At 47.1% G+C, this 15,487-nt stretch overlaps 1 protein-coding gene across 3 annotated transcripts in view; it reads left to right on the top strand.

Moving 5' to 3' along the window:
- The window catches only part of GALM (galactose mutarotase), an 82,876-nt gene that overhangs the window by 66,965 nt on the left and 424 nt on the right, over window positions 1-15,487 (top strand). Inside the window, exons 5-7 of one of the 3 annotated variants that reach the window (XM_005576081.4) lie at window positions 2,913-3,054; window positions 6,250-6,424; window positions 7,982-9,256. In XM_005576081.4, the coding sequence (XP_005576138.3) occupies window positions 2,913-3,054; window positions 6,250-6,424; window positions 7,982-8,059 (395 nt within the window). In that variant the 3' untranslated portion in view covers window positions 8,060-9,256. Of the gene's footprint in view, window positions 1-2,912; window positions 3,055-6,249; window positions 6,425-7,981; window positions 9,257-15,487 lie in introns of those variants that run through there. The other 2 variants (XM_005576082.5, XM_074011946.1) reach the window with 2 other exon arrangements.

Raw genomic sequence — 15,487 nt, 5'->3', positions numbered from 1 at the left:
GTAATCCCAGCACTTTGGGAAGCTGAGGTGGGTGGATCACCTCAAGTCAGGAGTTTGAGACCAGCCTGACCAACATGGAGAAACCCCGTCTCTACTAAAAATACAAAAAATTAGCTGGGCATAGTGGCACGTACCTGTAATCCCAGCTACTAGGGAGGCTGAGGCAGGAGAATGGCTTGAACACGGGAGGCCGAGGTTGGGGTGAGCCGAGATTGTGCCACTGCACTCCAGCCTGGGCAACAAGAGCAAAACTGTCTTAAAAAAAAAAAAAAAAAAAGGTTGCATGTGCAAATATTCCCTGTTTAAAATTTAAAAATTTAAACAGGGAATAAATTAAAAATTTGGCCAGATCACACCTGTAATCCCAGCACTTTAGGAGGCCAAGGTGAGCGGGTCATTTGAGACCAGCCTGGTCTACATGGTGAAACCGTGTCTCGCCAGGAGCGGTGGCTCACGCCTGTAATCCCAGCACTTTGGGAGGCCAAGGTGGGCGGATCACAAGGTCAGGAGATTGAGACCTGGTTAACACGGTGAAACCCCGTCTCTATAAAAATACAAAAAACTAGCCGGGCGAGGTGGCGGGCGCCTGTAGTCCCAGCTACTTGGGAGGCTGAGGCAGGAGAATGGCGTGAACCCGTGAGGCGGAGCTTGCAATGAGCCGAGATCGTGCCACTGCACTCCAGCCTGGGCGACTGAGTGGGACTCCGTCTCAAAAAAACAAACAAACAAACAAAAAACCGTCTCTACTAAAAATACAAACATTGTCTGGGCTTGATGGTATGTCCCTGAAATCCCATCTGTTTGGGAGGCTGAGGCGGAAGAATCACTTGAACCCGGCAGGCAGAGATTGCACTGAGCCAAGATCGCGCCACTGCACTCCAGCTTGGGCGACACAGTGAGACTGTGTCTCAAAAAAAAAAAAAAAAAAAAAAAAGAGCAAGGAATCCTTTGTGCACTTCCCAGATTCTCTCGGTTGAACAGTGGACATCCAGACACGCGGGCTGGTATCACCTGGACCTCAGTGTCTCACTTGAGTGCTTCATACCCAGGCACCCTGAGGCTGTATGTGAACTCAGAACTCTAGTCTTCAGACACCAGGAAGACTACATTTTTGAAGAGCAGTTCTGAGTTTAAGAAAAGAAATGGGGCCGGGTGCAGTTGTTCACACCTATAATCCCAGCCCTTTGGGAGGCCGAGGCTGGCGGTTCTCGAGGTCAGGAGTTCAAGACCAGCCTGGCCAATATGGTGAAACCCTGTGTCTACACAAAAATTAACTGGGTGTGATGGTGTGCGCCTGTATTCTCAGCTCCTCGGGAGGCTGAGGCAGCAGAATCGCTTGAACCCAGGAGGCAGAGGTTGCATTGAGCCAAGACTGCGCCATTGCACTCCAGCCTGGGCAACAGGCAGGGGGAAACTATGTCAAAAAAAAAAAAAAAGAAAGAAAGAAAGAAAGAAAGAGAGAGAGAGAGAGAAAGGAAATGTCCTCTTTTACTCAGATAGATTTGTGTGTTCTCTCAGCATTTAGGAACCCACAAAAGCAGAACCAAATGTTTTAAATGACTGGCAATTGGTTCTTCTTTTACTTTTTAAATTATTTTAATGGTAAGGTACAAGTTCCTGCTTTTTCTTAGCCTCTTAAGATTTCAGCCCTACTTTGCATGCTAATTCTCTTCCCTAATAACAGTAGAAGCCAAGTTCCTAAAATTGCCATTTGACCACATGAAAGGGAAAAATAATTATCACCCTAAAAGAGTATGTTAACCTCCTATCACTTGCATTTACCTTTAAAATATATGAGACAGCTCTGGGACTATAAGAAAACTTTTTAGGCCAGGCATGGTGGCTCACACCTGTAATCCCAGCACTTCGGGAGGCCACGGCTGGTGGATCACCTGAGGTCAGGAATTGGAGACTAGCCTGGCCAACGTGGTGAAACCCCGCCTCTACTAAAAATACAAAAATTAGCTGGGCATAGTGGTGTGTGCCTGTAATCCCAGCTACTTGGGAGGCTGAGGCGGGAGCCTCCAGCCTGGGCGACAAGAGCAAAACTCTGTCTAAAAAAAAAGCTTTTAAGAAGACTCAACTGTATCATTGTTTCAGGCTCTGAAACAGAGTCCTTTTCTCTTTCCTCTTCAAAAAGAAAGGGCTGGAGCGATTTGGCCTGTTACAGAGGAACCTGGGATTCTCTATTCTTGGTGCAAGGTTCTAGCACCTGGCTGTTACTCCTGGGTGGGCCATAATTTTAAGAGGAAGTGGATCATCTTATCCTGGGGTTTTCCACCTGAGCTGCTCAGAACCTGTACTTGATTCAGCCAGAACAACTCTGGCTTTTACATATATGTTACTATATATTTATGAGTATATATTTTCCATTGTCCCTTGGAATCCACAGAAGACTGGTTCCAGGACCCCCTACTGATACTTAAATCATTGGACACTCTAGTTCGTTCTATAAAATGGTGCAGTATTTGCATATAATCTGAGCCCATACTCCCATATACTCTATTTACTTGTTTATTTATTTGAGGGTTGTTTTGTTTTCTCTTCCCCACCCTCTCCATATTTGTTTTTGAAGACAGTCTCATTCTGTCACCTATGCTGGAGTGCAGTGGTGCAATCATGGCTCACTATAGCCTTGACTTCCTGGGCTCAAGCAGTCCTCCTGCCTCAGCCTCCTAAATAGCTGAGACCACAGGCACACATCACTATGCCTGGCTAATTTTTCACTTGTATTTATTTATTTATTTTGGTAGAGATGGGGTCTCTGCATGTTTCCCAGGATCTGGGCTCCCATCTCTTTAACAAATTAAAATGAAGGTGGAGAGGGTAGAACCAGTGAGTGTTTGGGGAGGCTCTATATAAAGATGAAACTTGGGCATTTATCATCTTTGTTTTCTGTCTCCTCCCATCAGGAGAAGTTGCCCCGGTGCAAGGAACTGCATTCGACCTGAGAAAGCCAGTGGAGCTGGGAAAACACCTGCAGGACTTCCATCTCAATGGTTTTGACCACAATTTCTGTCTGAAGGGATCTAAAGAAAAGCATTTTTGTGCAAGGTGAGGTACTTTTCACTTCCTGAGTCTGTAAGGAAGAAAGAAATGACACCACCTCCTATCTTCCTCTGGGGCTTTTCCTCTGGCCACATCCGTGGCATTTACCGTGCTACAGGTGACCCAATACCACATCCCATATTTTCTCAAAGCTCCCATGGCACAGGTGAGCTCTGTAGAATGTATCCTCCTCCCTCTGCCTGCCATTACCCCTAGGCCCCCTGCTCAGCACCCCTTCTCTCACTCTCTGCCTGTTCTTTAAGGCTCATTTTCTGTTAGAAGCCTTAACTCTTCCTAGCGTAAGTCACCTTGGCCATCATCGAACTTCCAGAGGCTTTGTGTTTTCTCGATCTGTGACTTATGCCTGCCTACTCCATGGCCAGTTGGAGGCTAGGCATCTCCCGCAGCACTCACCGCCTCCAGCCTTGACCGATAGACACTTGTGTGCACACTCTCGCCTTCTCACCAAATCCCAGCTCCTCATGTCATTTCATCTTTGTGAAGCCCTACCTCTACCCTAACACCTAGTATCATCCTTGGCACTAGCAAATAATGAATACATATTTGCGGAATTAACAGTTGGTTTTTTTTGTGAGACAGAGTCTTGCTCTGTCGCCCAGGCTGGAGTGCAGTGGCGGGATCTAGGTTTACTGCAACCTCCGCCTCCCGGGTTCAAGCGATTCTCCTGCCTCAGCCTCCTGAGTAGCTGGGATTACAGGCATGCGCCACCATGCCCAGCTGATTTTTGTATTTTTAGTAGAGATGGGGGTTTTGCAATGTTGGTCAGGCTGGTCTTGAACTCTTGACCTTGTAATCCACCCGCCTCAGCCTCCCAAAGTGCTGGGATTACAGGGGTAAGCCACTGCACCCGGCTCAACAGTTTTTGAATAAAGCAGAGAAAATGACTCAAACCTAATAGTGACAAAAAAGGTCAAAGACCTTCTCCGGGCTGGGGGTGGTGGCTCACGCCTGTAATCCCAGTACTTTGGGCGGCTGAGGTGGGCGGATCATTTGAGATCAGGAGTTCGAGACCAGCCTGGCCAACATGGTGAAGCTCTCTGTCTCTACTAAAAATACAAAAATTAGCCGGGTGTGGTGGTGCGGGCCTATAGTCCCAGCTACTCGGGAGACTGAAGCAGGAGAATTGCTTGAACCAGGGAGATGGAGGTTGCAGTGAGTGGAGATTGCACCACTGCACTCCAGCCTAGGTGACAGAGCAAGACTCTGTCTCAAAAAAAAAAAAAAAAAAAAAAAAAAAAAATCCCTTCCCTGACCTCTGAGCCCCAGTACAAGGTCCCAGCAGTGTTCCTGCAGCTCCACCCCACTTTCCTCCTCTGTGCTCTTACCCACATTCCTCTCCCCACCCCGGGAGACCCTCCTGCTCTCTCCCCATTTACCCAAATCCTAGCCCTCCTTCTCCAAGCATCTTTCTCAGAACCTCTTGGTTAACTGCCTGTGGTGGGGATGTTTTAACTATTTCATGCATGTGTTTTGCCTCTCAGTGAAACTATAAGACCCAGGCCTGTTTTAATCTATATCCCTTCAACACCAAGTGTAGGACCCGGCAGGAAACTCCCCACTGTAGAGGCCTGGATTTTTATGTTTTATTTTGCTTTGTTTGGTTTTTGAGACAGGGTCTTGCTTCATCACCTAGGCTGGAGTGCAGTGGTGAGACCGCAACTCACCTGCAACCTCAATCTCCCAGGCTCAAGCAATCCTCCCACCTCAGCCTCCCAAGGACCATGCGCCTAGCTAGGTTTTTTAATCATTTATTTTTGTAGAGATAAAGTCTCACTATGTTTCCAGGGGTGGTCCCAAATTCCTGAGTTCAAGCAATCCTCCTGTCTTAGCCTCCCAGAGTGCTGGGATTACAGGCTCCACCATGTTCAGCCAAGGCCTGATTAAAAAAAAAAAAAAAAAGAACACAGTGAATCTAGTGAAAACCCACAGCAGGACTGTTATGAGGGGAGACCTAACTAAAAAACAGCCTGCTTAAGTCCCAGGGAAGGGAACAGTTTAATTTAGAAAAGCTTCTCTTCACTTTCATGAGACAAGGCTGGTGGTTTTGCCAGGTCAAGCAGAGAGCCCCAATTCTTTATGAAAAAGAATCTCAGTAGGGCATGGTGGCTCACACCTGTAATTCCAGAACTTTGGGAGGCTCAGGCGGGTAGATCACCTGAAGTCAGGGGTTCAAGACCAGCATGGCCAACATGGTGAAACCCCGTCTCTACTAAAAATATAAAAATTAGCCAGGCGTGATGGTGGGCACCTATAATCCCAGCTACTCAGGAGGCTGAGGCAGGAGAATCGCTTGAACCCAGGGGGCGAAAGTTGCAGTGAGCCAAGATTGCACCACCGCACTCCAGGCTAGGCAATAGAGCAAAACTCCATCTCAAAAAGAAAATAATCTCAGGCTGGGTGCAGTGGCTCTCATGCCTGTAATCCCAGCACTTTGGGAGGCTGAGGTGGTCAGATCACCTGAAGTCAGTAGTTCAAGACCAGCTGGGCCAACATGGTGAAACTCCGTCAATACTAAAAGTACAAAAAAAATCAGCTGGACGTGATGGCGGGCACCTGTAATCCCAGCGACTCTAGAGGCTGAGGCAGGAGAATCGCTTGAACTATGGGGGCAGGGGTTGCAGTGAGTCAAGATCACACCACTGCACTCTACCCTGGGCGACAGAGCCAGACTCCGTCTCAAAACAAACAAACAAACAAATAAAGACACAAAAAGTAGCTGGACGTGGTGGTGTGCACCTGCAGTCCCAGCTACTGGGGAGCTGAGGTGGGAGAATTGATTGAGCCCGGGAGGCTGAGGTTGCAGCCTGGGCAATAGAGCAAGACTCTATTTCAAAAAAAAAAAAGAATCTCAGCCTCTCCAGGACCTTCTTCTCTCCAACCTGGCTGCTGCCTTCCTCCTTACTCCCCAGCTGGCAGGAGTGAGTCTGTTTTGTGATGCCCCAAAGAAGCCAAGATCAGAGTGAGACGTTGCTACTGAGGATCCTGAAAGCCACCTGCTCATGCCTTGCTTTTGAGACTGGAAGAATTTTCCATCATGCTCTTCTTACCTTCATCTCCTCCTTATATCTGGTCCCTGCTCTGTGGCTGGGTCTGATTCCTATCTCAAAGCTGCTTCCCAGCTTCTACTCCTCCCCGCCTGCTTTTCTGCCCTGGACTCATGTGGTTTGTGTTTCTTACCAGGGTGCATCATGCTGCAAGCGGGCGGGTACTAGAAGTATACACCACCCAGCCCGGGGTCCAGTTTTACACGGGCAACTTCCTGGATGGCACATTAAAGGGCAAGAATGGAGCTGTCTATCCTAAGCACTCTGGTTTCTGCCTGGAGACTCAGAACTGGCCTGACGCAGTCAATCAGGTAATGCCACAGGCTGGCTTGTTGGAGTGGAGTTGTGTCCAAGGTCACACTATACGACAGAGTTCACTACACTCGGATCAGGTTGTATGATTCAAAAGTTCAGGCTTTGTTTGTTAGGTTGTTTTTTGAGAGAGTCTCATTCTTGTCGCCCAGGCTGCAGGGCAGTGGCGTGATCTCAGCTCACTGCAACCTCCGTCTCCTGGGTCCAAGCGATTCTCCTGCCCCAGCCTTCCAAGTAGCTGGGATTACAGGCACCTACCACCATGCCTGGTTAATTTTTGTATTTTTAGTAGAGATGAGGTTTCACCATGTTGGTCAGGCTGGTCTCAAACTCCTGACCTCAAGCGATCCACCTGCCTTGGCCTCCCAAAGTGCTAGGATTACAGGCATGAGCCACTGTGCCTGGCTCAAAAGTTCATGCTTATTCTCTTCTCCAAGTCACAGAAAACCCACAGCCAAGCTACTGACTTGGGATTTACATGGTTTTAAGAAAGCTCAAAGCCTTTATCCAGTTTGTTTCTCCTTACCAATACCTTCTCGTTTTCTGCAGCCACACTTAAGGAGCGCTTCCATATCGTCTCCTCCTGTGTGCTCCCTCATAACTTTCTTTTCTGGTTGTTACCTAAAGCAGTACTCCTGAAAGTACCAGCCCACAATAAGAAACTTGCACCTTGGGCTGGGCAAGGTGGCTCATGCCTGTAATCCCAGCACTTTGGGAGGCTGAGGCGGGAGGATTGGTTGAACCTGAGATTGAGGCTAACCTGGGGAACACAGGGGGACCTCATCCTTACGGATTATTAGAAAAATTAGCCGGGTGTGGTGGTGCACACCTGTGGCCCCAGCTACTTGGGAGGCTGAGGTGGGAGGATCACCTGAGCCTGGGAGATCAAGGCTGCAGTGAGCCATGATCACACCACTGCACTCTGGCCTGTGCAACAGAATGAGACCCTGTCTTAAAAAAAGAAAAAAAAGAAAAAAAAGAAAAAAAAAAAAAAAAAAAAAGGGCCAGGTGCGGTGGCTCACACCTGTAATCCCAGCACTTTGAGAGGCTGAGGCAGGCGTATCACTTGAGGTCAGGAGTTCACGACCAGTCTGGTCAACATGACAAAACCCTGTCTCTAGTAAAAATACAAAAAGTAGCTGGGCATGGTGGCAGGTGCCTGTGATCCTAGCTACTTGGGAGGCTGAGGTGGCAGGAGAATCGCTTGAACCCAGGAAGCAGGGTTTGCAGTTAACTGAGATTGTTCCACTGCACTCCAGCCTGGGCAACAGAAGTGAGACTTCATCTCAAAAAAAAAAAAAAAAGCCTACACCTTGCACCGGATTATAGATCAACACACTGCTTCCCTTCATCAGGAAAGCCTTCCTTTAACAAAGTGTGCTTTTTTCCACTCTGATTAAACTTCTTTATCTCACCATGAACCAATCATAAACAGTTCCCGCACTGGCGGCCCTCCACGAAGCACTGGTCTAGAGGACTGTCCAGAAGCACACCCGAATGGTTAATGTTGCAGCCTGTGGTGTCAAATGTCACCTGTGTTGCTTCCCCTTTCACAGCCCCACTTCCCTCCTGTGCTGCTGAGGCCTGGTGAGGAGTATGACCACACCACCTGGTTCAAGTTTTCTGCGGCTTAAGAAGGTGTGAAGATATGATCCAGTCCAGGGCTAGGCTCAGCCGCCTGTCTCCTGTCCAGAAAAAAGGTGAAGATTAAGAAGCTTTCAGAATGATTCTATGGATTAAAATCATACAAATGGTGGCTGTCGTGAGAATCAGTCTGGGTATTGATTTCCTTTTCCAGTGACTGGCTCCAGGCCATGTCTGATGACCAGCTCGATTCCCTGTGCAGTTCAGAGTGCAAGTGAACCCAACCAACGATGTCGTCATCTAAGCCCTGATCCTAGCCAGGGACTCCCATGCTGCTGTTGGCTCCATCTCTCCACGCTGCCTCTTTCAACTTTTCGCCCTTCCTTTCTTTAAAGCTATTCTCGCATTGCTTTTGTTTCCTCCTCCTTCACCTCCAACCGCTGTCAGCAGCACTCCGGAGTTTTCAAATGTCACGTTAGCTCACCCTGCATGCTGGGAGATGGACTGTCTCTACACAGCAGTAGATGATTGCTAAGTGAGGAAACTGAGACTTAGAGAGGTTGAAGACCAACAAGCTAATAAATAAAAAGTTGAGGCTGGGCACGGTGGCTCACGCCTGTAATCCCAGCACTTTGGAAGGCCAAGGCAGGTGGATCACGAGGTCAGGAGATCGAGACCATCCTGGCTAACACGGTGAAACCCCGTCTCTACAAAAAATATTAGCCGGGTGTGGTAGCACGCGCCTGTAGTCCCAGCTACTTGGGAGGCTGAAGCAGGAGAATCGCTTGAACCTGGGAGGTGGAGGTTGCAGTGAGCCAAGATTGTGACATTGCACTGGGCAACAGAGCAAAACTCCATCTCACAAAAAAGAGAGAGAGAGAGAAAACAGCTCTCTCTGTCTCTAGGGAGAGGGAGGGGACTTCCGAGAGGAAAAGGCCTGCAAAGAGCCTTTGGGTTGACTGAGAAAGCACAGCCAGGCCAATGCTTGGGAAGAAAGGCAGGCAAGCACTGGAGACAGGAGATACTAGGGTGAAGAGAGAGCCTTGCCTTTCACAGCACAGTGAGCATGACATTGCACCAGGGACAGAGGTTGTGTTATATGACAAGGCTGGGGGCTCCTTCTTTCCTAGACAATCAAAGCATCGGTGATGGGTTTTGGTTGGTGATTTTGAAAAAAAAAAAAAAGTATGTTATACTAATATATACTGTACTGAATTGAAATAAAACCAAAATCTGCATCTTCAAAAGACTTGTTCCTTTACTCAGCTTTAAGTCTCTCAGGCGTGGACCTTTGGGAAATGGACCGAGAATATGGATGTGTTCTGGATTCTACGTTGCCCTCCAGTGGGAGCCCCGGCATTTTCCTGCCTAACAGTTAGGAAAGCTATCTCAGTGGAAGTCGCTTTCCATACTTCCTCTTTCTTTGTAACCGATAATAAACCAAAGATCTTGTTTATTTTTCAATTCATTTCGGCATGGATTTTCTGAGCACCTGCTCTGTACCCAGCCCTCTGCTGGGTCTGTGAAGGGGTTCAAGTCAGGTGTGATGCTGCCCACGACAGCCCGTCAGGTGGGGCAACGTACTCAGGTGTCTTCTCACTGGTGAGGTTAACTTTGGTGACTTGAGGCTGCCTGCAGGTCTCTCCACTCTTAAAGTTACCAATGTATACATTAGCCAAGAGGCCTCAGAGATGAACTGTTAAGCTGACTGCAACCCAGCTACCAATTTGATTAAACTGTTCGATGCAGGGTTCTCATACTCTGGGTGCCAGCAATCATTTAGGAAATCCCAGAGAAGAGAATGAACGTTGTCTTATTCACAAGTGCAGGGTTGCCAGTTGCCCCTGCTTTCTGTATCCTGAGCAAAAGTCACAGAGTGCCTTGACCTGTGTCCCCTAGCCAGGTGCAGGTTTTTCCCAGCAGGCTTGAACCCAAACCGGGCCTTGAACATTCCCAGGCACTGATAAAGCTGTCTAGGTTGTTCCCTAAAACACTAAAAGAAACTGGCACTGGGCCGGGCATGGTGGCTCAGGCCTGTAATCCCAGCACTTTGGGAGGCCGAGGTGGGTGGGTCACCTGAGGTCAGGCATTCAAGACCAGCCTGGCCAGCATGGTGAAATCCCGTCTCAACTGAAAAAAAATACAAAAAAATTAGCTGGGCATGGTGGCAGGTGCCTGTAATCTCAGCTAGTCAGGAGGCTGAGACAGGAGAGTTGCTTGAGCTCGGGAGGCGGAGGTTGCAGTGAGCCAAAATTGCGTCACTGCACTCCAGCCTGGGTGACAGAGCGAGACTCTAAAAAAAAAAAAAAAATAGAAAAAGAAAAAAGAAACTGGCTCTGGCCCTGAGCCAAATTCCTTAAACTGTCAGAGAAACTCCCTCAATGCTGACATACCTGGGTACAACACCCCTTTTCTCTCTCAGCGATTGCTGCAGCACTCTGTAAGGAAGTTCCTCTAATACATGCTTTGGATTGATCACCCTGGCGCTTAGAGCTTCTTTCTTTGCCCTATCTCGAGACAGCTTGGAGCACTCCCTGGTGGGGTCTCCCCTGCCGCCACTATGGGGACAATTCCAGCCCTGGATCCACTGAGACAAAACAAAGAAATGTAACAACTACAAATTAGTTCTTAGTGTAACGGCCTCTAGGTTTGAGAATGCCAAATTAATTAATTTATTATTAATTAATTAGCCAAATGCTTTGTTTTCTTCTGTCCAAAAAGAGTATTGTTTTTATAAGAAGCCAAGTCTCCAGGAGTCCAAGTAAGGATACTCATCGCCTGTGGGGCAGCTCAAATAAGTTACTGGCATTTAAATTAATGGTGTTTATAAAAGCAAGTAAAAAGGCGGCCAGACGCAGTGGCTCACGTCTGTACTCCCAGCACTTTCGGAGGCCGAGGCGGGCGAATCACCCGAGGTCAGGAGTTCAAGACCAGTCTGGCCAAGCTGGTGAAACCCCGTCTCTACTAAAAATACAAAAAAATTAGCTGGGCGTGGTGGCATGCGCCTGTAATCCCAGCTACTCAGGAGGCTGAGAGAGGGGAATTGCTTGAACCAGGGAGGCAGAGGTTGCAGTGAGCTGAGATCTCGCTACTGCACTCCAGCCTGGGCAACAGAGTGAGACTCGTCTTAAAAAAAAAAAAAAATTGGCTACGTTTGTCACACCATGCATCTGAGGCAAGCAAAAATTTGGAGAAACTCTTTTAGTGGCAGCAACCAATCTGTCCTTTTTCATGAAACACACGAGAACTTTGCTTGAGAAGCCCTTCCATGTGCTTATAAGACATAGATTGTGACGTGTGACAGCATGTGAGCATAACTGTGTGATTTTATAAAGTCTCTGAAGGCCCCAGCAAGAAATAAAATTTTAGAAGGTGCTTGGTGCAGTGGCTCATGCCTGTAATCCCAGCACTCTGGGAGGCTGAGGTGGGTGGATCACTAGGTCAGATCAGCCTGGCCAAGATGGTGAAACCCCGTCTCTACTAAAACCACAAAACTTTGCCAGGCGTGGTGGTGGGTGCCTGTAATCCCAGCTACTCGGGAGGCTGAGACAGAGAATTGCTTGAGCCTGGGAAGCGGAGGTTGCAGTAAGCCTAGATTGCACCACTGCACTCCAGCTTGGGTTACAGAGCGAGACTCTGTCTCAAAAAAAAAAGAAGTACAAGGTAAGATGTAATATTAAAATAATTGCACAAACATTGCTGTAAAGATTAAGATGTCATGCTGTGGAGGTGGAACTGGAGAGTTTACAGAAAGTAGAACATGAAAAAAATGCAGGACTACCAGCACAGGGCAGGAAGGAAGCCCGGCATGTGTCCTGGTCCCTGGCCAGTTCCCATTTTCACTCTTAACCATTTTAAGCAATTGGATCACCAGTTTTCAAGAGGCTGTTTGGACAGGAGTACAGTCCTTTTCCAATCAAGGCATTTCCTTCGTTAAAGTCTCAGATGCTTTGGGCAGCACTTCCAGCTATAGTCAGGCAAGGACGTCAGCAAATCCTCTCCTTATTATAGTTCAAGCAATTAAAATGCTGAAAACATTTGGCAAAACATTTTTTTTTTTGTTTAGAGATGGGGGTCTTGCTATGTTGCCCAGGTTGGTCTTGAATTCCTGCCCTCAAGCAATCCCCCCTCCAGCCTCAGCCTCCTAAGTACCTGCAACTATAAGCACACACCACTACTCCCGGCTCAGAACAATTTTGGTGCTCTGCAAACAGACATAAAACCTTCCAGTCTGAGATATGTTGTCTGAAAAACTACTGAGCTTTGAGTAGGAATAGTGGGAGTCTGTAGTGTTCTTGCCTGGGGCTGTTCCCATCCCCCTCACTCCTCCAACTCAGTAATTATGAAGGTTCTGCAGAGGACGAACAAGCAGCTGTGGTTGAAAGAGGGTTCACTCCTTTTGGAGGTGTGAGTGGCAGCCATATCCAAATCATCGTCAATAGAAGTAACAATCCCAGTGCTGTGCAGGCAGGAAGGGCCTATGGCTCTACTGGCCTGAGGTTGCAGTCGTGGCTGCAGCAAGCAGATTTTTGGCTGATCGGAGGCTGGGTGCATGTGCAACAAAGATGAAGGGCTCAACAAAAAGTAAAACTCAGGATAAACTTGAAAGCAGCCTGAATATTAAAATTACTCACCTGCCTACACACAGACCCATCAGCGGAGGGCAGAAGTCTGACTGGTTGAGGTATCAGCACAAACTCTCCAGAAAGTGGCTGCCCCCTAAGCTGTGCAGACACAAGGCAACTCCCTAGAATTTTAAAATAAGCATAAGAAGCTGGACATAGTGGTTCGTGCCTGTAGCCCCAGCTACTCAGGAGGCTGAGACAGAAGGGTTGCTTGAGCCCAGTGTACTATGGCTATAGTGTACTATGATCCCACCTGTGAATAGCCAACTGCACTCCAGCCTGGACAACATAGGGAGACTCTGTCTTAAAAGATAAACACAATAATGTTGGGGGGGAAAAAAAAACAAACCTGGAGATTATAAAAAGGAATCAAGTAGGCTGGGCCTGGTGGCTCACGCCTGTAATCCCAGCACTTTGGGAGCCCGAGGCAGGCGGATCACCTGAGGCCAGCAGTTTGAGACCAGCCTGGCCAACATGGCAAAGCTCAATCTCTACTAAAAATACAAAAATTAGCCAGGTGTGGTGGCGCACACCTGTAATCCCAGACACTTGGGAGGCTGAGCCAGGAGAATCGCTTGAACCTGGAAGGCAATCTCAGTGAGCTGAGATCGTGCCACTGCACTCCATCCTGGGTGACAGAGTGAGACACTACCTCAAAAAAAAAAAAAAAAAAAAAAAAGGAGGTGGGGCATCAAGTGAAGAGTTTGTTGAAAACAGTACAATAATGCATGAAAAGTTAAGTAGAGAGGCCAGGCACAATGGCTCACATCTGTAATCCCAGCACTTTGGGAGGCTGAGGCAGGCGGATCACTTGAGGACAGTAGTTCAAGACGAGCCTGGTCAACCTAGTGGAAACCCCATCTCTACTAATAATACAAAAATTGGCCAGACGTCACCACATGCCTGTGCCTGTAATACTGGGAGGCTGAGGCACAAGAATCACTTGAACCCAGGAGGCAGAGGTTGCAGTGAGCCAAGATCATGCCACTGCACTCCAGCCTGGGTGAGTGAAACTGTGTCTCAAAAAAAAAAAAAAAGGTTAACTAGAGAGACTCAGAAGTAGATTTGAGACAGCAAAAGAAAAAGTGAACTTGAAGGTAGAGTAATAGGAATTATTCAATCTGAAAAACAGAAGAGATTGAAGAAAACTGAACAGAACCTCAGAGACCTGTGAGAAAATAGGCACATGAGTGTATGTGTAATGGGAGTCCAAAGAGAGGGATAGAAAAAATAATGGCAAAAAACGTCCAAATTTGATGAAAACCATTAATCTATAAATCTAAGAAGCTCAACAAACTTCAAGATAGTGATTCCCATCTAGGTACATCAAACTGTTGACACATTTAAACTGTTGAATGTCAAAAGCAAACAAAATTTGAAAGCGGCAAGAGAAAAATGACTCCTCGCTATAGGGGACCACCAGCACCAGTACAATGAACAGCTGACTTCTCATCTGGAACAATGGAGTCCAGAATGCAGTGGAATGACATGGTCAAAGTGCTTCAAAACCAGAGATTCAATTATCACCCAGAACTATCCTTCAAAAACAAAGGTGAAATAAAGACTAGAGAATTCATTGCTAGCAAGCCTGCCTTATGAGAAATACTGGAGGAAGTCCTTCATACTGAAATTACACCAGAATCCATGGAAATAAAGAAGATCAGAAATAGTAAATATATGGATTAAAAAGAAAGATGCTCTAATTTTTCATTTATTATCTTAAAAGATGTAAGATTGGCTGGGCATGGTGGCTCACACCTGTAATCCCAGCACTTTGGGAGGCTGAGGAAGGCGGATCAAAGGTCAAGAGATCGAGACCATCCTGGCTAACATGGTGAAACCCTGTCTCTACTAAAAATACAAAAATTAGCTGGGCATGGTGGCATGCGCCTGTAGTCCCAGCTACTCGAGAGGCTGAGGCAGGAGAATCACTTGAATCCAGGAGGCAGAGGTTGCAGTGAGCCAAGATCGTGCCACTGCACTCCAGCCTGGCAACAGAGTAAGACTCCATCTCAAAGAAAAAAAAAAAAAAGACATAAGATTGCATAAAGCAATAATTATAACACAGTATCGAGTTTAGAATACATAAAAACAGCATAAAGGAGGGAGGAGTAAAAGGAAATAGCATTGGAGTATAATTTCTATATTTTACCAGAATATTAATCAGAACTACATTGTGATAAATTAAGATTCAACCACTAACTAAAAAATAGTTTTAAAAAATCAAGAGGAATTAAGTAACACATTTATCTTAATTTTTTATACTAAAAAAAAATTTAGGTCAGGTGTGGTGGCTCATGCCTATAATCCCAGCACTTTGGGAGGCTGAAGTGGGAAGATCACCTGAGGTCAGGGGTTTGAAACCAGCCTGGCCAACGTGGCGATACCCGTCTCTACTAAAAATACAAAATTAGCCAGGCATGGTGGTACATGCCTAAATCCCAGCTACTTGGGAGTCTGAGGCAGGATAAATTGCTTGAATTTGGGAGGCAGAGGAGGTTGCAGTGAGCCGAGATCATGCCACTGCACTGCAGCCTGGGCAGCTGAGCAAGACTCCATCTCCAAAACAAAACAAAAACAAAAAACAAAACAAAAAAAACCCACACACACACAAAACCCTGTCCTCCTTCAGGGCCCTGCCAGGGCTTTATTTCTTTGTGACAGAGTGTAGGGAAGTTTAGGTCATCAGAGAGACCTGGTAAATACTTCTTCAAAATTCCTTAATAGAGGGCCAGGCGTGGTGGCTCACACCTGTACAATCCCAGCACTTTGGGAGGCCGAGGCAGGTGGATCATCTGAGGTCGGGAGTTTGAGACCAGCCTGATCAACATGGAGAAACCCCATCTCTACTAA

This window comes from Macaca fascicularis, chromosome 13 (assembly GCF_037993035.2).
Source record: "Macaca fascicularis isolate 582-1 chromosome 13, T2T-MFA8v1.1".
In the NCBI taxonomy this organism is placed as follows: domain Eukaryota; kingdom Metazoa; phylum Chordata; class Mammalia; order Primates; family Cercopithecidae; genus Macaca; species Macaca fascicularis.
Note: the sequence above shows the minus strand (reverse complement) of the source record. Positions and strands in the feature narration are given on the sequence as shown.